The sequence below is a fragment of the Lissotriton helveticus genome, chromosome 2_1 (genome assembly GCF_964261635.1).
Source record: "Lissotriton helveticus chromosome 2_1, aLisHel1.1, whole genome shotgun sequence".
Taxonomy (NCBI): Eukaryota; Metazoa; Chordata; class Amphibia; order Caudata; family Salamandridae; genus Lissotriton; species Lissotriton helveticus.
This window is the reverse complement of record NC_136059.1, coordinates 92489738-92514875: the sequence shown is the minus strand read 5'-3', so window position 1 is coordinate 92514875 and position 25138 is coordinate 92489738. Positions and strand designations below refer to the sequence as shown.

Genomic DNA, 25138 nt, shown 5'->3' with positions numbered 1-25138 from the left:
TCGGATGCAGCCCTGAGCGATTGCCAATGGCTGAGATTAATTCAAGCATTGCATCCATCACCTTGTTGTTGCAGTTGATGCCTTAAGTGTGAGGGTATGCCCAGAAGTGGGTTCTGTGCTCACTGTGCCACCAGAATCAAGCTATAGTTGGCTGAAGAGACAATTAAAAGGGCAAAACTGTTCCTACGCTCCTTATATTCGGTTCAGGGAGGTCTTGGCCTGGCAGTTTGGGCTGGATGGTTCCAAATGGAGCAGGGTCAGGACTGATTTGCATATGGCTGGGTCCAAATTGAGGTGTCATGTTGGCAAAAAAACTGTGGGTTGGGATGCGGCCAGAAAGTAATTACCAGTGGCTGGGATTAATTCAGGCATTCCATCCAACACCTTGTTTTTGCAATTGACTCTCCTTTATGTGAAGCACATCTGCAACATCACCAACACTTTATATCTGCCCACCTCAAACAGAGTTTGTAAGTTTGGTATAAACCCATCCTTTCCAAGCTCATACTGTAACAAATAATCTTCTTACTTTTGTGGTAAGTCTTTAAGCGCCATCGATGCCGAGCTAAAAAGTGACAATAGCATTTTACATTTCCAGCCTCATTGTTACAGCTCTTGATTGGGGAAAATACCATCAATGTCAATTCAGAATGGGTAAAAGCAGGGCCACTGGAATTATGTGATTGTGTGGTTGCAGCATTTTTTACATAATTATATATTTGCTGCATTTGCCACATAATCCATCATCAGCTGCATAATCTGCAGGTTTTAACAAAAAGTTGTTTCTAGCTCAAACGGTTCAAAAGTCACTTAAAAAGCAACTATGTTGTCCGCGCAGTGAAAGCCCATTTGCAAATCTTGACTGGTCACCTTTCTGTTGCTTATTGGTATATTTGGGTGTTAAACTGAGGTGCAGCCAATGTCCAGAAAGGGTTAACAAGTGTAAAAATGACAAAATAATGAAGTAACAAAATGTGCGGCATTGCGCTGTATAATTTGCTTTATCTTGCTGCATAATTTCGTGAACCCATCTCCTGTCGCATAATTCCAGTGGCTGTGGGTAAAAGCAACTCCATGCACGTCAATTTCACTCTTATTCGATCTAGCCCGAGAAGCATAGCTTTGTTCAGACGCTAGGGGCTACATGTTTTCTGTGTTAATTGAATAATTGATGACAGTTTTGAGCAAAACATAGTAAGGATATGTATGTGAGCTTGCGCTACTGATTTCAGATTAATGTATCACATTCGGCTTCTTACAGCACTTTAACTCTGCAGGCAATAAACCGTGAGAATACTTGTATACTGAAGGTAAATGAGGCACTATACTATTTGTAACTGCAGTTTCTCTCAGAAGTGAAGGAAATACATGCAAAAACTAACTGATAAGATCTAAAATAATCTAACTGGATCAGACTGAAATTTAAAAAAATAAATACCAGAAACTGTGTGCTCTAGTTATAAAATAAGATATTTGCCTTTGTGATTACAATGCTGTTTTTGGTACCTATGCTTTTTCTATATTGTGAGTTTCATCATGTTTAAAAGTAAGGTTGGGCTTTTTAATTATACAGTCCCACCTTTAATGTTGTTAAAAAGACTGCTTGACTGTCTATTAAAGGCACATTCTCATTTATTCCCACAGTTAAAGAGCAAAGAAAGTCTCCAAAAAATCATTCATGTTTATGGATTGCCCCCTAATGGAAAACATGAGACAAATCTATACAAGATTTGCGGAGAAAGTTGTGACACACTGATTTTATTCAGTGAAAATGAAGTAAGTCATTTTTTCTCATAATTTCCGGATGATTTGGCCATTGGATTTATTTTGTACAAAATAAAACTATTTTGCTTCAAGGTTTTTAAAAGTTTGTTCATGTTATTTGCACATATGATATACGAATAATCTCTATACTCTTGTCGTAATTTGATGCCAGCAATGTTTATCGAGCACTAGTTCACCTATTCTTGTACTATTTTAACACCAAAGAACTTTGGAAAAAGGATAAAAATGTAAAAGTGAAGTACATAATTGAACATTTGCAAATGCCGTTCTTAAGGATTTTAAAAAAGTTACTTTGATTAAAATAAAAGGCAAGGCCCTTTGTCAATGGTTAATTTGTGAAATGTAACCTGAAAAAAATGGAACCTGCAATATTACTCGTTAGTGAAACAAGAGAGAACTCCCCAGTTCACAACTTTAGTGCTCGACTAAATTTACACACCGAAGGTAGTTTCAGGTACCTGGATTGAGGGATCCATATATAGTGATACAGTAAAAGATTACAGCATGTGTTTTATGTGGCTGTGCATACTTTTATTATGTAGTGATTGGCCTAGAATAATGGACACATTGCTTAATTAAAGCTGTTTTTACAGCTGTTCAGCTATTTTAGTGAATCGGGTCTTTTGAATTTGGGATATCTGGGTGGGGGAGCGTGTCGCTTAAACTCTGTATATATGATACTGACATACATTTAAAAAGATTCCTACTGCTACGGATGCGATTACCTGGAACGTTTATGACTCTAATCCAACTTCCATTTTAAAAAGGGAATTGGTAGGGGGCTTTTAACATCTAAGATGCATACTTTCACATTCCAGTTATCAGATAGCATAGAAAATTGATATTGTCAATTAGGTGCTTTGCCATTTTTCCTGATGTCAGTACAAGGCGGTCTTTAAATGTGTAGAGGATTTACGTGTGCCAGAACATAGACAACTGAGGTGCTGGGTCTTCTTACCAGAAAGTACAGCTGGATGTCTAGGTAATCGCAGATGTCCTACTCAATCTATAGGATTCACAATAATATAATTGTCCGAGTTCCAGGCAAAAAGTTTCTTTTGGAGGCAGTCTACAATCAAACCAAAATGCCAAGGGAATTCCTCTATGTTTTCAGAAAACAAGTCCAAGGGGAGTACCTTGTTTTTATACACAGTCTATATACTTTCCCAATAATATCAGTTTACGCCAAAACAGTACTGATGCTGGTAAAAGTTGAAAATGATTGTGTTCACTAAACCCTGAGCATGTTGATGGAGGTATCCTCCAGCTGGAACAGAAAGCACGCCGAAGTTGCTAGGCAGGCTATTGAAGATGTTTAGCTCTTCTGACTGAGCCTGATGAAAGGTACATGCAAAGCAGCTACCACAAGCTATCAGCAGGATGCATGGACATCTTGAAAAAAAGATAGTGCTATTGTACAGTAACATCCTGTACCTTCCAAATACCGGATATTGTACCCATCGTGTTGTAGAAAATCTGCCTTTTCTGTGTGGTCATCCTGGTTTTTTGCCTTTTGCTGGACCCTATATTTGTGCTGGCTGTAGAACTCTGTACACTTTATCCCTGTTAACCAGTGATCAAACGCTTGCACGTTCACCATGGTGAAAGTGGGATACACCTAATTAACATATACCTGTAATTACCTAGTATATGATACAAACTGTACCCAGGACCTGTACGTTAAATGCCAGAAGTGGATTGCTCACAAAATATAAATTGTCCCCCAAGGAATTTTTTAGAAATAATTACAATTTCAATTTGGTGATGTCACAACAGCGATCATTGGTCCAGAAGTGCAGGGAGATTTACACAAATACCAAAAAGTATCCAAAAGATTATTTAATTAGACTTTTGCACTTTTTTATATACTATTTAACTTTCTTATAATTACAACATGGCAACGAACATATACAAAAATTCTGAAATCAATTGGTAGTAGTGTATAAGACACCTTTTGCTTGGAGTATGGATGAATGAAATACCATACATAACATAAATTCCACGTGACAAATCATCAAATTTATAATCACAGAAATTAACATAAAAGCAAAACGGTGTTGGGCGTCGACGTTTCGGTCCTTTGTTGGTCCATAAGATCCTCAGGACCATCATCAGGACAATAATGTTGCACATATATGTATTTCAAGGGACTTCCAGTCGGAAGTAACCAAGGAGAGAAGGGTTTAAATACCCAGAGTAAGTGTTCTTGAATCTATCTCACCACCTACAACACAAAGTTAAATCGAGTATCCTGTATTACAAAAAGACTCCTTATAATAGCGTATAAATCGCTGTGTGTAGAAACACGCAACGTTAGTTTCAGACACGCCCGACTCCAGGAGACCGAGTGTGATAACGACATGTGATCAGAGAACCGCGCTATGTGGAGCTCTCTATTAAAGGATAAAGATACGATTTAAAATCAGCAAAGAGGACAGTAGAATTGCACTGCGACCTCGCGGTTTGACAAGAAAGAACTGCAGCGATCGGCTGGTTTTTAAATTGGGGTACGAGCGGTTTTGCTCTTTTTAATTTAATTTTGCTGCTATTGTGTCTTCTGTTTGAATACTAGACGGAACACATCCACTTACCCGCATCTTAAAACTACTTCCTTGCACCCGCCGTTTGAGCGGGAACACACACTCTCCACACTTGGCCGCGCCATCTTGGCTGAGGAAGGCAGGCACTCGCTCATTAGTTGCCGCCATTTTGGGGAGGCGCTCTATTTGCTGGGCAAGGCTGTTAGCCCATAGTTTTTAATCAGGGAAATGCAAGCGCGCAGCGGGCGCGCCAGAGGCAAGCCCGTCTGCGCCAGGACGGGGCCAGGGGCAGGAACCCCTGGCCGAACTCTCCCAGGTAATATCTGCTACAGCAAGGATGCACTGTTGGCGTACAGAGATAATCCGAGGGATGTTTGTTTGCATGTAATGCCATTAAAGGAGGAAGGTAATTACTGTCCTCACTGTCCTTTTTGCTCCTTCACACTTATACCTCCTGAATCTCCTCCCTCGGTTACTAGAGAGACCATATACTTTTCCCTCCTGCATCTCAACTGTCGATCCCTGCCCAAGCACGCTAATGAAATCCACCTGCTGCTAGAGGACAGATGCCCTGATGTTCTCTTCCTTACCCAGACTTGGACAAATACGGCCTCCGATGCAGATGTGGTCCAGGCTCTCCCTTCTAACTATACCTTGGCCAGACAGGATCGGGAGTATGGTCGGGGAGGCGGTATTGTTATTATATTTAAAAATATTTATAGCTGCAGATCAACTAAGGGCTCCTTGGCGGACTGCGAGAGCCTTTCCTTTGCCATTTCTTTCGCTCCCACCTGTACCTTCTCAGGCATCCTCCTTTATCGCCCTCCTGGAGGACACACTAAATTTTGTAATGACCTCCTAGGTACTGCTATAAATCTGGCTAGCCACACTCCTAACTTTTCAATTCTTGGTGACTTTAATATTCACCTAGATGAACTAGAGTCTCCTCCCTCTCGAGATCTCGTGGCAGGACTTGAATCCTTTTACTTCAAACAAATCGTAACTGGCCTCACCCACAAAGCTGGCCACTTACTCGATCCTTTGTTTACTAATTTAGATAACATTACCTTGAAGAACACCATTTTAGTACTCTGGTCAGACCACTCATTACTTTCCATTGTCTGGACTCCCGAGGCTCTCCCCCAATCCTCTACAAAATCCAATAAGCTGGGCCGGACATAGTCCAAACTCTTAGTGGAAGAGTGGGCAATGAATCTTAACAACTCCATCCCCGTACCTTGTACCAACCCCATCAAGGCCAATGATGACTTCAATAGCTGGCCGGACTCTTCTTTAGATCTTACCCTACCGAAGAAACATTTCTGTCATCAAGCTGGCTCCAACAAGAAAGCTTGGTATACGCCCGAACTCAGAATACTTAAACAATCCTGTAAGCAGTCTGAACGGAAATGGAGGAAAGATTTCTCTGAATCAAGTAGGGCGAACTATAGAACGGCACTCAGTGTACAAAGACGAAATAAAGGCTGCCCAATCCAGCTACTATCAGGATAAGATTGTGCTGGCCTCTAACACCCCTAGGGAATTTTTTTTAAATTTTTAAATCACTTATTACTCCTCCTAGCCCTCTTCCTGACCCTTCGAGTATTCAAGAGCGGTGTGACGAAATTGCAAATTTCTTTGCCTCTAAGGTGGCTAACATTTATTTGCAATTCCCACAATTGGATATTGATATGCAACTTTCCACCCCTCTCCCATATGCCAGGCTGGAAGTTTCCACCCCCCTTATTCTATCTGACTCACAGCGTCTCCTGGAGAACCTTAAGTCGGGATCTCCAGCTGATGTCGCGCCCCCCCTCCATTCTTAAATTAGTGTCAGAGATTGTATACCCAGTCATCCGGAATGTAATTAATGCCTCCCTGGCGGCTGGACGGGTTCCTCTGCTATGGAAGCAAGCAAGAATCAAAGCACTGCTAAAAAAAAAAAACTTAGACCCTGGGGACTGGGCCAACTATCGCCCAATTTCTTTACTCCCTGGCATAAGCAAATTGGCCGAAAAACATGTTAACTCCATATTGGCAGCCTATGTGAAGAACAATAATGCTTCACACCCCACTCAGACTGGATTCAGAAGTAAGCAGGGCACGGAGACGGCCCTCCTTGCTGTGGTGGAAGAAGCAAGGAAAATTGTAGGTACCGGAGGCTGCGCTGCCATCATCTTGCTAGATCTCAGCGCAGCCTTCGATACGGTAAATCACCGCATTCTGATTGAAAGATTGATGGAGGTGGGGGTAGCGGGAACTGCCCTTAAGTGGCTGCAGTCCTTCCTCTCCGATAGATCATTCATGGTCTTTGAAGATGAGGTTCTTTCAAGACAGACCCCTTTACAGTATGGTGTCCCCCAGGGATCTTCCTTAAGCCCCACCATGTTCAACATCTACATGCGGCCCCTTGCAGACATTGTGCTTCCCTGGGGGGGGTCCAGCTGGTCACTTATGCTGACGATACTCCAGCTGGTGGTGTCCCTTAGCCAGCATGATATGAATGATAAGAATCTTAAATCCTGTCTGGTTATCGTAGTTAAGTGGATGGATTCTTCCTTCCTCAAACTTAATGGTTCTAAGACCGAAGTCATGGTATTAGGACATGCTGCTCCCCCCAACCTAGATCCGTGGTGACCAAGCTGTATAGGCCCTCCCCCCTCTACCAAAGAAACAAATTAAGAGTCTGGGTGTTTTGCTGGACTCCAATCTTAGTTTCTCTGTACAATAGCGCAAAGTGGCTGCCACTTGCTATGGCCTGATTAGATTGTTGAGGAAGATCTTGCCACTTCTTCCCTTTGACGCCAGACGTCTGCTGGTGCAAGCCCTTATTTTATCGCGACTTGATTACTATACTGCAATCTATCTGGGCGCTCCACAGGGGACTATTAAGATCTTACAAGTTGTCCAGAATTGTGCTGCGCGATTTCTACTGAATGTTCCGAGGCGCACCTCAGCTAAGTCAGCGCTCTGTCAGTTGCACTGGCTCCCTGTGCAACAAAGAATCTGGTTTAAAGCCATGGGCACTGTACACAAATCCATCACCGGCAACGGACCCTCGGTGATCCTGCCGATGATTCAACTTCATCAGGTCTCTCGGACACTCAGATCCTACAATAAAAAGTTTCTGTCAGTCCCTAGAATTTGTCGGGCACATATGGGTGGTCGAAGATTCATGCTTCATGCGGCAAAACTGTGGAACCGACTCCCCCCGTCTTGAACCCAATTATCTCCACTTCAGGAAATTGCTGAAGACCTTTCTTTTCCCATGAGTGGTGGTGAAACTCTAGCTGCCCTGAATGCGCTGGGATGCCCCAGGGTAGCCATGTGCAATATAAATGCGTATTTATTCATTCATTCATTCATTTATTCATTCATTCATTCATCAACGGTAGCTGCAAGCGGCAGAGGCCGGTAGGGGGCTTTGGGACTCACCTAAAAATTCTATGAGTCTCGCTTCAACAGTGTCCAGCTGGTTTGCCCTAAGGAAACATCAATAATTAGTTATTGGGTATAGGATGCTGAATACATATAGTAACCTGACACCCCTGAAACAATAGCAAGTTGCCGGTAGTAAGTCAGGGGAGCGCCGCGTCTGCTCTGGCGCACATTTCCCGGCATCGAGCAAGTTAAAGGCTCCCTGAAGGTCCGAGCTACTAAGGGGAATGACACCGCCCACACCTGCCAGGCCAATACCCCCTGGAAAGAGGAGAAGACACCCAGCTGGCGGACAAGGCCCTGCCGCTCCCAAGTGCTCACTAACAGCACTATGGTAGACCAGCTCCAAATCAGGAGGCTTGTCTCGCACCACAGTCAGCTGCTGCATTAACCAAGAGCCTAACTTCCACGTCACTGTAGGTCGGGTCGAGGCTGCTCCCAGATCCAGACATACTCCCCATGAGTCCAACGATGTAGTTGGAACGACCTACCCCTCTCTGCCGGAACCAGGTGGTGAACTGCTGTCTCACCGAGACGCAGATATACTCACCGGTTCTTGGGTAGGGCTGTAAGGGCTCGGTCGAGGTCCGATTCATCCTCGGCCCATGCTTCAAGGTCTTCAAGAAAGAAGCATAAAAAGAGAACCCATGAGTCCCGACATCGATCGAGGAAGGAGTCGGGTTCCAAACCGAAGTCGCAAGTAAGACTGGTCGAGAAAGCAGTTTCGTCGGCTTCGGAGGATCACGATGTCGAGATTGAGGCATCGCATGCGAACTCGCCGAGTTCACCGAAGCCGAAGAATGTACCATCTCCGAACCAATCCCATCCTTCAGATCGGGAGGATGAAGGTGAGGAGGAAGAGGTTGGTGAGGGTGGAGCTCTGATACCGAAGGTCATACGACTCCGGTACACCAACTAGAGGAAGAAGTCGACGTCGTATCGACTCCAAGACCTCAAGAACAACCTGGGGGTTCATACCCAGCCTTCCCGGCTCCAGGTCAAGACCCTTCGCACTTCCTGAATGCGATGTTCGGAATCTATTCAAGGGCTATGTATCCCTCTGGGACTCCTACTGGTCCTATGTGTCCAATGGCATATGGTCTGGGTATTCCTCAATCCTATGCACCTGCGCCCTTTATGCCTTTCATGCCGGCTCCGGCGCCGCAGTGGCATTTTCCGACTCCGGCGAGGCCTTCGACTCCGAAGCCATCGACGCCGAGATCGATGACTCCGATTCCATCGACTCCAATTCCATCATCTATGATGCCGAACCCTGATCGACGTCGAGAACTTCCTCATCCGACGTCGAGTTCGACGCGGGCTGCGGCTCCGTCGGAGTTGGTTGCGGATCCAGCGGCTTCGAATGTTAAGATGAGATCTAGACGTGAAGCCCAAAGATTAATGGAAGAGGAAAGATTTAGAGGTGAAAATCTGGAGGAAGGTGAACTACAAGATTCTTAGGATCTTTTTGAGGACCTATCTGTAGCTAGTGGCCTTGAACTGTCACCTGAATGGGACTTTGTTTCATTTTCAAATGAACCCTCAAAGGATGTGACTCCTTATCATTTGGTAATAAAGAAAGCTGCAAATTTGTTAAACATTACTTTACCATCTGCAGAATTTAAATCTAATCTGCTTACTGAAGTTCTTCACTCTCCTTCTTCAGTGACTGAGCCTCTACTACCTTTTAATGATGCCTTAAAGGAACCTATTTTAGAGATTTGGAAAAATCCTGTATCCGCTCCTGCTGTGTCTAGAGCTGTGGCTAGGAGGTATAGGGCAGCTCCTGAGGATCCGGAATTTTTAACTTCTCATCCTCTGCCGGAAAGTTTAGTGGTACAGGCTGCCTGTTCCAAAAAATCTACGGGGGCATTTCCGCAGGTTCCTGCAGATAAAGAGTCCAGGAAGCAAGATCAAACTGCTAAGAAGGTCTTTTCATCTGCCAGTATGGCCTTAAAATCCACTAATGCAACCTGCTTGATGGGGCGTTATATCCATGCTCTTATGGACACGGTGAAACAATTAGTTCCCAAAATACCTGAAGAAGATAGGAAAGACTTTCAAGAAGTACTTTCTGATACTCAAGCTGCAGCAAAACAGGTTATCCAAAGTGGATTAGATACAGCTGATTCTGTGGCAAGGATCATGGGCTCTTCAGTTGCGACAAGGAGAGCCGCATGGCTCAAATCTAGTGAGTTTTCCACTGATGTCCAGGCTGCATTGTTGGACCTTCCTTTTGACGGCTCTGGATTATTTGGGAAGAAGGCAGACGCTGCTTTAGAGCGTTTTAAGGATAGCAGAGCAACAGCAAAGTCGTTGGGTCTTCAGAGCAGAGGCACTTTTGTCAGACGCTCAAGAGGATTTGGCAGATCTTCTTTTCGAAGCTATAAGTCAACCCAGCAACAGCCACAACAACAGCAAAACTCTTTCTACAGAGCTTATAGAGGCAAACAAAGGTCCCGAGCTCGAGGCCGTAACGCTTCCTCTTCTTCCTCCTCTTCCTCATCCCAACCCCCAACCACAGCAGCAAAGCAGCCCTAGATCCGCCATTCTGGATCATGTGGGCCCAGTGGGGGGCCGGCTTACCCATTTTCAACAAGATTGGGAATTGATAACATCGGATCTTTGGGTTCTCAATCTTGTGGAGAATGGGTATGCACTTCCTTTCCAGGAATTCCCTCCCAATTACCCTCCTTGCCAGGGGTATTGCTCAGAGGACCACCTGCTTCTCCTGCAGGAAGAAGTCCTGGCTTTGTTCCGAAAAGGTGCGATAGAGGTGGTTCCAGAGCAGGAAAGGGGTCAGGGGTGCTACTCCCGGTATTTTCTGATCCCCAAGAAAGATGGCAGGCTTCGGCCAATCCTGGACCTCAGGATTTTGAACCTTTACCTGAAGCAGGAAAAGTTCAAAATGCTCACTCTTGCACAAGTTCTTCAAGCGCTGCTGGAAGAAGACTGGATGGTGTCGATCGACTTGCAGGATGCGTATTTTCATATTCCCATCTTGAAGTCGCACAGAAAGTATCTCCGTTTTACGGTGGGGTCGCAACATTACCAGTTTGCGGTCCTTCCGTTTGGTCTTACTACTGCGCCTCGAGTCTTTACCAAGGTGATGGCGGTGGTGGCAGCACATCTCAGGAGATCGGGGATACATGTGTTCCCTTATCTGGACGACTGGCTGATCAAAGCGGAGTCGCCGGAGAAGGTGCTCAATCATCTGCAAGAGACAACTCAATTGTTGCACAGGTTGGGTTTTTCGATAAATGTACCCAAATCTCACCTGGTGCCCTCCCAGCGCAACCTGTTCATAGGTGCGGTACTGGACACTACTGTTTGTCGTGCATTCCCTCCACCTCAAAGGATTCACGACATACAGGCAATGATTCCTCTGTTCTACAATGGAGCGGTCGTTCCAGTCCTGAAGGTTCTTCGCCTGCTCGGTCTGATGGCTTCTTGCATTCTATTGGTCAACCATGCACGCTGGCACATGAGGGCACTCCAGTGGTGCCTCCGCAGGCAGTGGTATCAGCACAACGGAGATCTCGGGGAGTCTGTGAGGATCTCCAGAGAAACTGCAGCGGATCTAACTTGGTGGAGCGTGGAAGGCAATCTGTCGCAAGGAAAGCCTTTTCAACTTCCTCCATCGGTTGCCACAGTGATTGCGGATGCATCCACTCTAGGGTGGGGTGCTCATCTGGGGGACCTGGAGGTCAAGGGTCTTTGGTCTCCGGAAGAAAGGTTACTTCACATCAACCTTCTGGAATTACGGGCAATACGTCTGGCACTCAAGGCCTTCCTCCCTTCCCTTCGCGGTCAGTCGGTTCAGGTCCTGACGGACAACACGACCGCGATGTGGTACATCAACAAACAGGGAGGAGTAGGGTCGCAGAGTCTCTGCAAAGAGGCTCTGCGTCTCTGGTCCTGGGTTCAGGACCATCAGATTTGTCTGATGGCAAATCATCTGGCTGGGGTTCAGAACGTTCGTGCAGACAGTCTCAGTCGGCAGTTCTCTGCCGACCACGAGTGGAGGCTTCACCCGGAGGTGGTTTTCGACATCTTTCGGATGTGGGGGACTCCTCGGGTGGACCTGTTCGCCACTCACGAGAATGCTCACTGCCTGTCATTCTGCAGTCTCCAGTATCCGTTGCAAGGAGCCTTGGGGGACGCGTTTCAGTTGAGTTGGGGAGATCAACTCCTTTACGCGTTTCCTCCCATACCCTTGATTCCTCGGGTTCTGAGGAAGATTCGCCAAGACCGGGCCCAAGTCATTTTGGTCGCCCCAGATTGGCCAAGAAGGGTGTGGTACTCAGACCTTCTCCACCTCTCCTCTCACCCGCCGCTCCGTCTCCCTCACAGGGCAGACCTCCTCTCTCAGATGGAGGGGCAGGTTCTACACCCCCACCTCCAGACCTTACACCTTCATGCCTGGAGATTGAACGGGGCAACCTGAGTTCTTTCTCTCTCCCACCACATCAGGCGGATGTCATCTTGTCACCAGGCTTGACTCCACTAAGTCCATCTATTCTTATAGGTGGTCTAAATTTGTTTCTTGGTGCAGGGAGAGGGATGTTGACCCTTTGAGAGCCCATTTGTCTGATGTCCTCCAGTTTGCTCTTTCTCTGGCGCAACAGGGACTTCCTGTTGCCACGGTGAAAGGTTACCTTTCAGCGCTGTCGGCATTTCTCTGTCTGCCTGACCAGCCTTCTCTTTTCAAGTCTCCTGTGGTTTTAAGGTTTTTGAAGGGCCTCACTAATAAGTTCCCTCCAACTCCTTTCGTTGTTCCTCATTGGGATTTGAATCTTGTGCTGACCTTTTTGATGGGTTTTCCCTTCGAGCCCTTGCACAGGTGTCCCATGAGGCTTCTTACCCTTAAAACTGTCTTCCTCGTTGCTATTACCTCGGCAAGGAGGGTAAGTGAGCTTCAGGCTCTTAGCTCCAAGCCCCCATTCTTGTCCATCCATGCTGAAAGAATGGTTCTCAGGACCAGGGCTGCTTTTCTGCCTAAGGTGGTAACTCCCTTCCACCTAGGTCAATCCATTACCCTTCCTACTTTCTATCCTCCCCCACACCCTTCCAAGGAGGAGGAGAGGCTTCATCGCTTGGACCCAAAGAGAGCTGTTAGTTTCTATCTTGATAGGACTAAAGACTATCGCATTGATGATCAGCTCTTCGTGGGTTTTGCTGGCTGTAAGAAGGGCAGAGCGGTGCACAAGCGCACACTTTCCAGATGGATAATCCTGTGCATCAAGATTTGCTACTCTCTGGCGGGTAAGGACCCTCCTGAGGGTATTAGAGCACATTCTACTAGAGCAAAGTCTGCTACATCTGCTTTTTCTAGAGGTGTTCTAGTTGAGGACATTTGCAGAGCCGCGACTTGGGCCTCCCTCCAAACTTTCGCAAAGCACTACTGCTTGGATACCGAGGTGAGGAGGGACGGCAACTTTGCGCGCTCTGTCCTCCAAGATTTCCTGGTATAGCAGAGTGGACACCCTCCTCCGGGAGTGGGGACTGCTGTGGGACTTTATTCACAAGGTGAGGAATCCACACGGCAGATGTATCTATCAGAAGAACAAGTTACTTACCTTCGGTAACGCTTTTTCTGGTAGATACAATATCTGCCTGTGGATTCCTCACTGACCCACCCGCCTCCCCGTTGTCCACTCTTCTATGCCAGAGTTTCTGTAATGTATTATCTTATTGTCAAGGAGTCTTTGTTTCAAATGTTTTATTGCATTTGCTTCACACTGTGTGTGTTACCTTGTTATTGGTATTGTGTATACTATGTATATGTCTACTGTCATTGGTCCGTCCGTGTGCCTCGATGGCACGGAAAAAAGGGCGGAACTGATGTCATCACGCCGGCGTGGGCCTATTGTAGGCGTCGGTGACGTCAGCGGAGTCGCGAGCGATGCCGTGCCTCTGTGACGTCCGAGTCCACGTCGGCGCGAGGCTACAAAAGAATTTCCGAATGTTGCTGACGCAAAGGGGATATTCACAAGGTGAGGAATCCACAGGCAGATATTGTATCTACCAGAAAAAGCGTTACCGAAGGTAAGTAACTTGTTCGTCTGACTCTCTGTGTTCGCCGGTAACGAAGGAGTGGATCCAGTCCAGAGACTTGTCGCAGATGCCAGCGTTGTGGAGTCTCATGATTAGGTTGCGGTGGGAGACGGTATCGAAGGCGGCCGAGAGCTCCAGTAGGATGAGGGCTGCTGTTTTGACGTGGTTGAGGAGGGAGCGGATGTCGTCGGTGGCGACAAAGAGTGCGATCTTGGTGCTGTGTTTGCTTCGGAAGCGGGATTGAGAGATATCCAGGACTTGGTTCTCTTTGATGATCTCGGAGTGCTGGGCGTTGATGGCCTTCTCAATGACCTTGACTGGGAAGAGGAGGAGGGAGAGAAGTTCTTGTGGTCTGTCGGGTTGGCGAATGGTTTCTTCAACAGGGGGTTGATCTCTGCTTGTTTCCAGCAATTTATATTGTCTATACACAGCTCCCTCCAACCTTTTACATTTGTTGCCCACATAAATACTGCCTCTCACTTCCATTTGGGCCTTTATTATATTTTGAGTACATAATCTCTATATTTCTACAAGAAACACAGTACCCAGTAAACGAACAGTACATAATTTCACAATTGTGTGTAAATGTAAAACTGTAGCGTAAGGTGTAAGGAGGCTGGAGTTGGACAATAAATCAATACAGTTCGTACATTAGCAGAACTTCTGGATAACATAGAATACATTAAGCCTCTGAGGGGTGAGGTGGCATTAAGGCGAGATTACTAAGCTAGATGTGTGAATGTTGGCATAATTCATAGTTCAGGAGGTAAGGTTTGAGAGCAGATCGCCAGGGTTTTGGTGGGAGATTTTGTTGAAGGGTATTTCAGATGGGTGCAAGGAGATTGATTGGTTGTTATGAAGATTGTCCAAAAAGGGGTTTAAGTGAGAAGAGTTTGAAGGGCAGTGGCAAGAGTACTTACCAGCCAGATAAATGGGAGTAGTCTATAAAAGTAGTTGAAAATCAAGACTAGGGGTGCGTGGCCAAGATGGCGGCGTGAGCAGACGGAGGTCTTCCTTGCTCCCGCCGATGGCCTGTACAGCATCGAGTCCCGGCTTCACCGGGGTGCTAGTACGTGAGGTCCTGAGTGCCCGGCGCTTGGAAGTGCCCGCGGTGCCTTCGGTGCCGCCAGAACGACCGCAAAGCGTCCCTGAGCTGCGGCTTCGGAGGTGACTGTGCCGCGGCCGCGCCTGGGCCTGCAGCAGGTGGGAAGGGCGGCAGGAGCGGGCCGCGAGCGAGCTCTGGAATCAGCTTGGTCCGGGAGCGGAGGAGTGCCCCCGAGCGCGGGACCCTGACGGCGGCAGGCTGAGGAGGTCGGGCCGCTAAGGAACATCTGTTGCGGCCTGTGGAGGATGGCCGGGGGTGCACCCGGCCGCCATTTTGAGCCCGGAGCGGACCGCGCCGGGAGGCGCAGCAGCGAGGTACCGGTAGGTGCCGTGCGAGACGCCCTGTGCCCCGAGGGAGGCCTGTAGCGGGGCGGGGAGACTTCGAGCCAGGTGAGCGGCGGGGGGCCCGGTGTGACGGAACGTGGGAAGATCAGCTGCCGAGCTCGGGAGACGGCCCCCGTGCTTTTGCATGCCTGCACCGATGACCGGCAAGGTGATCTGAGGGGTGTCTGCTACTTTGAAAAGGCTTGTGGGGCGCAAGCCGAGGCAGGCAACTCAGTGAGTCCCTCGATCGTAGGGCCCGCAGGAGCACGTCGCCCCCCAGGCGCTGAGACGCTTGGCTGCCCCTGGGCCTGGTGGTGAAGGAGCTGGGACGCTGTGGGCCTTGAGGGGCTCAGGCCTGTCTGTGGAGCGGGTGATTGACTGGCCATTGGGCCCTGGATACGTCGTGCTACAAGAGGGCTTAGTCGCTGTCTGTGAGGGCCTGCTGGGAGGAGAGCGACGTCCCGCCATAAACGGGGCCTTGGCCCCTGGATTGCAGAGGCCGGTCAAGAGACTGAAGGTGATGCTGGTCGGACTGGGCGGCCTTGTAGTTGCTCGGGGCGAGAGTCTCGGCAGGAGCTGTGCTGCTGGTGGCAACGAACCGATCCGCACCGGGCAGGCTGGCAGAGAGGAGCGCATGGTGAACGGCCCTGCTGCGGACGGCGGCTGGTGACCTCGGCTTCACTCTTTGAGGAAGGGGGGGGACTACCTTGGCCGGAGGGTCGGCGGTCTGGTTGTGGGTGACGGTTCGGCACTACCTGGGCAGATAGCGCTGTGAACGGTAGATCGGTGCCTGCGGACGGCACGGGAACTAGCGGTGGGCGATATCCAATACTAGAGGCCGCAAGGATAAATCTGTGAAAGAGCTCTTTGCAAAAGCTACAAGCGGCCCAGCAACGCGACGCCATGGCGTCTGCTTCCATACAGGTGACATCGGAGGTGGAGGCCGGCTCGGAGCCCATCACCCAAGCATTCTTAGAGTCCCTCTTCACGTCGCTAAGGGAAGACATTCATACCTTGAAAGCGGAATTTGCCAGCGAAATCAGAGACGTGCGACGGGATGTGGATGGGCTCGGTGAACGGGTGGCCGACCTGGAGAACAAGAGCGACAATAAAGACACTGAGCTTGCAGCTCTGCAACAAATGTTGTACGCCTCCATGACCAGCAAGTGGACCTCCAACTGCACATGGAGGACTTGGAGAACCGTTCGAGGAGGCATAATATCCACATCAGAAATGTGGCACTGACTGATGCAACCAAGGATCTGTTTCTGTTCGCGAGGGAACTGTTCAATCACATCAAGGGGCGCCCGCTGGACTCAGAGCTCCGCCTCGACAGGGCTCATCGCGCGGGTCCCCCGAGGGCTTCACCGGCTCCTGGGTAGTGTTTTCACTGCCCCAACTCCCGCCTTATTTTCTGTCGTAGGTGGGTGTAATTGATAGCGACAGACTCTGAAAGAGAAGGAGCAAGCTGTATCCCGAGGTATGGCACCGCCTCCGACGCCCACTGGATGGGGAACGTGTCCTGCAGGAGAGTTTGAGTGGACCTCGAGGGACAGATCAAGGGCCACCGATTTGTTCATATTGACTTTGAACCCAGATACCCGGCCAAAGACCTCCAAGTCCTCAAGACACGCCGGCAGTGATTCCCCCGGATGAGAAAGCGAGATCAGAACGTCATCAGCATATAAGCTGATGGTGTGAACATAGCCCCCGAACTTGATCCCCATTACTCTCGGGTTCAATCTCATAAATTGCGCAAGGGGTTCCATATAGAGGGCAAAAAGCAGGGGCGACAGTGGGCACCACTGCCTCGTACCTCTCTCAATAGCCAATCAGGGAGATGTGTACCCATTAACCCGGAACGTAGCCGTCGGGAATTTGTAGCAGTTCATCACCCGGGCGTTAAACTTTGGACCCAGACCCGCCCTCCCCAGGACCTTCTCCAGGTAGGGCCAGTTCACCCTATCAAACGCCTTCTCGGCGTCGATGGCCAACATCATGTGGAAGGCCCGTTTAGTATTATCGGAGATCTGGCACTCCGTTATAAACCCGGACTGATCCGGATCCACCAGGCATCCCATATGCAGAGCCAGTCGTGATGCTAAAATCCCAGAGTAAAGTTTGAGATCTACATTGAGTAGGAAAATAGGTCTATATGCCCCACAGTGCGTACGGTCTTTTCCTGGTTTGGGTATAACATCAATAGAGGCCACCAAAAGTTCCGTAGGGACCGCTCCCGGCTCCAAAAAGAAGGTAAAGAGGCGCGCGAGCAGTGGGGCAACCTCGGCACAGAATGTTTTATAAAATCTCACCGGGAAGCCATCTGGACCTGGAGATTTCGCTATTTTGAGGCAGGAGATGGCGGAAATTACTTCCTCTGGCCGTATATCTCCGTCCAGTTGTTCCGCCTGGACCTGTGAGAGGGCCGGAAGGGGGACTGAGGCCAGAAAGTCGGCCTCATCCTGGTCAGCAGGGGGGTCAGCGGAATAGAGATCTGCATAGAAGTTACTGAAGGAGCTAGCAATGTCATGGTCCTCCGTGACCCGTGTGCCGTCAGCCTGAAGGATCTGCTGAACCGCCCGCCGCTGCGTCACCTCCCGCAGTTTTTGCGCAAGTAGGCGCCCGCACCTGTCTCCCCCAGTGTAGTATACATGGCACAGTCTCAGAACCGCAAATTCCACCCGATCTAGGTCTAGTGCCGCTAACTGTTGCCGCGCCGCCTTCAACTGCCGCCTAATTCTCGGGGCCCCTGTCCTCCGGTGCATGTGTTTGAGTTCTCTAGTGTTCTGTGTAAGTTTGTCCCTCTTGCCCTGACGCTCTACATTCTCCGCCGCCGAGATTGCAATGAACTCCCCCCGGAGAACCGCCTTTAGTGCAGCCCACTGTGTGGCAAGCGTAGTGTCTGTGTTGTTGTTATTATTTGAGAGGTAATCTACGATAGCGCGCTGTATCTTGGAAACAACCTCCTCCCGATGTAGCAGTGTCTCCCTTAGACGCCAGACCCTACGTGATCGCTGTAGTGCAGGAAAAGAGAGGACCATTGTCACTGGTGCGTGATCAGAAAGTGAGGCTACCCCCATGTCCACACTGGTGACGAGCGCCTGAGTAGGTGTGGATGCAAGCAGATAATCCAGACGCGGCGACTGAGGCTGCTGATGTTTGCTCTTGCCATTTTACGTTATAGCTGATTAATAGCTGCATTTTAAAACTGTGTTTAAACTGTGTTTGGAAAATTACTGTGTGTTGTGTTTTTAACTGCAACAGACTGTATATCTTTCTGAGTGCCTCTTACCTGCCTCCATATCGCTCTTGGCCCCGTTCCGCCCCGGCATAGTGCCGTTTGTGCGGAGGGCCGCCTTCTCGAGCGCCATTTCCGCTTTCCCAATACCACTTCCGCCCTGCACCTACACATCGCAGGTTAGCGGTCTAGTGGCTCATCTAGGATTAACATATTATGGTGATATGGCGGAAGCGCAGCGTCCGAGCGCAGCGGGAGCGCCGAAGTCCAGCCCATCTGCGCCCATCTCCGCCCGTCTGCGGCCGGTCGCGCCCAGCGGCCACTCACTCTGCCCAAACTGTCACATATTCGTCTGCCGATCTATTAGCTTTTCGGCATGCAGTGCCCCTATCGCCGCACGCCATTAGGGCAGCCCTGGACTGTGGCATTCTAACTTCCTCTGTTGCATTAATTCCTGATCTTTCCCCTACACATTCTGAACCTGCACCATTGCCCTCTACCCAGTTACCTTCAGGAACGCTCCCCTTGACAGTTCTGTATCTTAATACCCGGTCGATGGTGAAACACCAGTTGGAAATTTTCCATCTTTTAGATGATAGCGCCGTGGATATTTTACTTTTATCGGAAACATGGCTGACCGATGATTCCGCTCCTGACATCCTCGCTGCCATTCCCACTGGCTATTATATTATACATTCCAACCGCCCAGGGGGACAAGCTGGTGGTGGGGTTACAGCCATCATTCGCAAAGAACACTTCTTTTCTACCTTAGCCTGCACTGCGATTCCCAATACACAAACTCTTGTAATCAAACTTGGTTCTACCAGATCTTCCCTTATTTGTGCCCTCATGTATAGACCTCCTGCTTATATGCCCTCCTTCCCACAACAGGTCGGCGCTCTGATTTCCCAACTAATTATCAACAACGCCAAAGTCATCATTATTGGCGACTCTAATTATTGGCCCTCCGACCCTCGGGAAAGCCGGCTATCGGAAGAATTCTCGGATCTCCTGGCTAGCATGAACTGCCGCCAATTCATCACGACATCTACTCATTGTAAGGGTCACATCTTGGACCAGGTTTGGACATCAAACCTCGACATTCCCCCCCCCTTAGTGACTCCCTGCTCTTGGTCAGATCACTACTTTATTTCTTTTTCTGTTGATTTGTCTCTTCCCTGCCGCCCCCTCCCTACAACTAACGTTTAGGCTCGCAATTGGAAGAAAGCTAACTTGACAGAATTGCACTCCACGCTGGCATCCACAGTTCCTTTGCTCTCCGGCTCAGCCACCCATCAAGCTGTTATCCTTGAGCAATGGCTGTCGTCGACTTGCAACACTGTAGCCCCATTAAAAACTATAAAATCTATGCGCCCCCATGATGCTCAGCGGTGGTTCACTGATCAATTAAAACTCGATAAACTGGCTCTTCGCCAGGCCGAACGCCGATGGCGTCGTAACTATGATCCACTCCTTAAACTTGAGTTCATGAACCTCCTAAAAACCTATAAATCCTCTATTCTCGAGGCAAAAACAACTTATTTCTCTTGTAAAATAATGGATTCAGCCTCCAAGGCAAAAGACATATTTTCCATTGTCAACAAGCTCTCTCTTCCCGACCGGGTCACCCTCCCCCCCTTGCCCACCCAGGATCTATGTGATGCATTAAATACTCATTTTCGGGACAACATCATTACCATTAAAAATAATATCCGTCCGCCCCTTTCCCCTCTCCCATTCCTTTCACCTCCCAACAATCCGCAGCATTTGGACTCTATCCCCCTATTTCTATCACTGAGTTCCAGAGACTCCTGCATAAAGTCAGTTCGGGCTCTCCTAATAACTGCTGCCCTCCTTACATCTTGAAAGAAATCTTTTTGGCTTGTCCCGACCCTGCCTTGGCACTTCTTAACACCTCGTTGGCCACTGGAGTAGTTCCTGACTCCTTTAAACAGGCAGTGGTGTTACCAATTTAAAAAAAAGTTAATGCAGATCCTTTGGTTCTGAGTAATTACAGGCCTATTTCCCTTCTTCCTTATCTAGGAAAGATCTTGGAGACCCATGTTACACGCTGTTTGAGCACTTTTATCGAGAGCTCATCCTTTCTGGATCCCCAACAGGCCGGCTTCCGCCCCCTTCACTCTATTGAGGCGGTCATTGCTGCCGTCATGGACACTTTAAGAACTGGGGCTGACGATAACATCTCCCAAGCCCTTGTCCTGTTGGATCTGTCGGCGGCTTTTGACACGGTCGATCATTCTATTCTGATCGACCGTGTCACTAACGCCGGCATCCAGGGTGTTGCCCTCGATTGGGTCCGATCTTTCCTTCATAGGCGCTTTCAAACTGTACATCTCTCTACTTTTTCTGCTTCTTCCTCCCCTCTTTCTTGCGGAGTCCCTCAGGGCTCAGCTCTATCCCCTCTCCTTTTTGATTTGTATATGCAGCCCCTTATGGTTTTTCTCCGCAAATCATCTGCAACAATATTCAATTATGCAGATGACTTGCAGTTGATTTTTCCTAATAATACTTCTCCCACCTCTCACACTGATTTTCAAACCACCATGTCAGACATTTCCGACTGGATGGCTTACAGCCAGCTCAAATTAAATCCTACAAAGACTGAGCTTGTGCTAGTGGGTGGACCAGCTAACCCATGGAACGACAGCTTCTGGCCCTCCTCACTCGGGATTCCCCCTCGCCCTGTCAACTCTGTGAAAAGCCTTGGTGTAGTCATCTCGGGTGATCTATCCATGAAGGCTCAGATCTCGGCGGTAACATCTTCCTGCTTCTTCCATCTGCGTAGGATACGCAAGATCTGTAGATTCCTCACCAGAGAAGCACTCATCCTAGTCATCCTGGCTCTTGTTATCTCTAGAGTTGACTTCGCCAACATCTTATATGCAGGGATCCCCGCCTACCAGCTCCAGAGGCTACAGCTTATACAAAACCAGGCCGCTCGCTTAGTATACCACCAGCCTAAGCACCAGCATGTCTCGCCGCTATTACGGAGTCTTCATTGGCTTCCTGTGGCCTAACGTTGAACTTTTAAACTTGGATGCACTGTCTTTAAAGCTCTCTACAACCTTGCACCTGTCTTTATTTCTTCCAGCTTGAAGCGCTACATTCCCACGCGTAATCTACGCTCCTCTGCTGATAATCTCTTGCACATCCCTCAAATCCATCGCAAGAAACACGGCGGTCTCCGCTTTTCATTTTTAGTGCCCACATTTTGGAATTCCCTCCCTTCCCCTTTCCGCCACTGCCCTTCTTACGAATGCTTTCGTAGAACACTGAAGACGTTCCTCTTCAAATCTGCATTTGAGTAATATGTCTGCCCTTGCTCCCCGCATCTGTTATGAGCGCCAAGAAACCGTTTGGTGAACGTGCGTGGTATAAGAAATTTTAACATAACATAACATCCAGTCGCGCATACGTCTTGTGTGCATTAGAGTAGTAGGAATAGTCCCTTTCACCCGGATGGCAGCTACGCCAAAGATCTTGGAGGCCAAGATCAGCTAGGCAGGCCAAGCCCTCCGAGAAAGAGCACCCGTTTGAGAGGTGTGCTGGCACGATCTATCCAGGACATTATCGAAGACTAAGTTCAAGTTGCCCCCCAGCACAAAGTAGCGGTCAGCTGTGGTCGTAATCTCCGTGAGAGCCCTATGAAAGAACCTCTCCTGGCATTCGTTGGGGCCATACACAGTGCCCACCGTGAACATGGCGTCCCCCATTGAGAACCTGTAAGACAATAACCTCCCCCTAATCTCCGCAGACTTGTGTAGGACCCTGCCCCTAAACTTCTGGGCCACCAATATCGCGACCCCGGCCGTCTTGGTAGAATTCGAGGAGAAAATTTGCAAGGGAAAATTACGGGAGCGAAGGCAATGACAGTCTTTTTGTAGAAGATGTGTCTCCTGAAGGAGGCAAATATCGGCCTGGGATTGCTCTAAGCAAGCAAGACTGCCTTGCGCTTGACTGGGTTATTTAGCCCCCGTACATTAAGTGTGAGTATTTTAAGTTCTGTGACCGGCATCTAACCCGGGTAACACCTAGCCAGCAAAGGAAGTGCTCTAGAGGCACGGGGCGCCCCATCTCGTAGGCTTTCCCACATCCAAAGGGCCCAAGAGTGGAGACTTAACACAAAGCTAAACCCTCGGTGGACCATGAACCCAAAAGCACCCAAAAACCGCACACCCAATGAGTCCATCATCTTCAGATGATAGGGAAAATGTAGAAACGGGGAATTCCAATGAACGTTCAAGTGGTCTCCCTCCCGCCAACGGCCGGGCAGCAAATACAGAAAGTCATCACCCGGCAATTAACCTGTAATGTCAACCAGTGTGGACCGAACTGCCATCCGATGCAACCGCTTCCACGGCAGCTCTCTGACCTTCCGCTACCACCGTCGCTGGGGGTTTCTTCACCCTCCGTCGCCTGCCCTGGTGACGTCATTTTGGCTTGGAATCGTCCTTATCCACCAGAGGCCCCTGTCCCTCACCATCCTCGGCAGGCGCGTCGATGCCCAGCAAGTGGCATGCCTCTGAGACCGATCGAAGCTGGTAAAGCTTGTTGTCCAATTTGAAGACCAGGCGGAATGGGTGACCCCAACTGTAACGCACATTCCGCTGCTGCAGGTGGACCGTGACAGGTTTAAAGAGTCTACGTTTGTGCAAAGTAAGGGCAGAGAGATCCTAGAACAGCAATGGCGACTGGGCCTGGAATGAGAGTGGATGCATCTGCCGAGCCTTCTGCAATATCTCCTCCTTTGTACGGTAGTCTTGAACGCAGACCAAGATCGTGGTTGGGTAGGGTTGCGGCAGTCAAGATGACGGTTCTCCCCCTGATTTTTTATCTTTTCCGCACAATACCCCTTCGTCCGCCTTCCGGCTGGATAAAGCAGGTGCAATCTGAGCTGTCACAGTTTATTTGGGAGGAAACCACGCCTGAAGCTGCGATTAGCGATGCTGCCCCCCGAACAGGGTGGGATTGAGGTCCCGGACCTGGCGGCGTACTATCAAGCTGCGCAATTACGCTATTTGGAGGAATGGAGCAGGTGGGAGTCTGGGAAGCACTGGTTATTTCAAGATCAAGCCATTGCTGGTAGAACACTGCAGGAGATCCCATTTTTACATAGACAACATAGAGCACCCAACCTGTATGCTTCCCATGTTACGAGGGTCCCGCTGGAGGTCTGGGATAGGACGAACGTGAGCCATGATCTCACAACCTTTCCGTCTCCCCTCACCCCCATTGTGGGGAATCCAGACTTTGCGGCGGGGCAGGACTCGGTTGCCCACGCGAAGTGGAGGCCCTCTGGTTGCTGGTTCCTTTATCACATGTATACTCCGGAGGGAGTTATCCCATTTCCGCAGTTCCGACAGGAGTTTGGGCTGCCGGAATCGGAGAGACTCAGTTACCTACAGGTGAGGCACTGGGCTCTCAGTGAACAAGTACGCCCTTTGGCGGACAGACATTATTATTATTATTATTATTATTATTATTATTATTATTATGCGTTCTTATATAGCGCTCGATTACCCGGAGGCATCTCGGCGCTTGCCTTGGGAACCTGTCCTGGCTTTTTTCCCTGTGAGATACCCGTACTGGGCATCCCCAAAGTGAAAGCCAGGCATCCCGCCGCGGGGGGGCCGTAGTGGAGATTAAGCAAGCTAATGCCCAGAGCTGCAGAGTGTGAACCCGTGATTCGAGTAGGCACCAAAACGAGAATTATCGAGTCCGTGGATATTTGGGCTCAAGACCCTGCCGCGTCGGGAATTGAACCCTGGTCCCGGGTCTGACCTCTGCTTCAGGGTCTACCTCCTCTAACCAGTGAGCCACACTTCTCCACATCTTACGTCTTATAAACATTGGTTAATTACACACCAAACTGATAAACAACTGATCTCAGACCTTTATAAGATGCTCCAGGGCAAAAACACGCACACCTACAGCGCAGGCAGGGCGCGTTGGGAGCGGGAACTAGGCAGGACGCTTACTCACAAAGAATGGGAGGGGATATATTATAGAGTGCGGCACTCAGCGTATCACATGGGGCTTACAGACACCCTCACTAAGATAGCGACCTATTGGTACTATACACCAGAGCGCCTACACGAGATGGACCACACCAAAGACGCACTGTGCTGGCACAGCTGCGGACAAGTGCGCACGTTGGTGCATCTGCTCTGGGGCTGTACATTGCTCGCGGGGTATTGGAAGCAGATCCTAGACGATGTGGACACCCACTTTGACACAGAGATCCCGCGTTTCCCTTCGTATGTTCTCCTAGGACTCCCAAACCCTTTGACATACCTGCTGCGTTCCCTTAGAGGCCGATTGAAAGCCATTGCTTTGGGATCAGCGATGCAGAATATACTGGCACTCAACTCAAGTGCCCACATACCGTGGGTGGCTCCATCGCCTCTGGATGGTGCTTGGAATGGAAAAACTCTCGTTGTCAAGAGCAGGGGAGAGCGCCAAATATGCAGATCTATGGCGACCCTTCCTGTCTTTGCTGGCCTCTGAATTCCAAGAGATTACCTGTCCTAGATACCTCTGACTATTGCGCCTTACAGACACGGGGTAGGAGCACACGGATAGAGCGGGCGGTGGTTGGGGTAGGGGCGGGTGGGTTAGGGTGGGGGGATAG

General features: G+C 49.1%; 1 protein-coding gene across 1 annotated transcript in view; it reads left to right on the top strand.

Moving 5' to 3' along the window:
• LOC144817742 (uncharacterized) overlaps nucleotides 1-25138 on the top strand; it is a 262795-nt gene that overhangs the window by 158742 nt on the left and 78915 nt on the right. The window contains exon 3 of the mRNA XM_078674521.1: nucleotides 1645-1776. Coding sequence (XP_078530647.1) covers nucleotides 1645-1776 — 132 coding nt within the window. The remainder of the gene's footprint in view (nucleotides 1-1644; nucleotides 1777-25138) is intronic.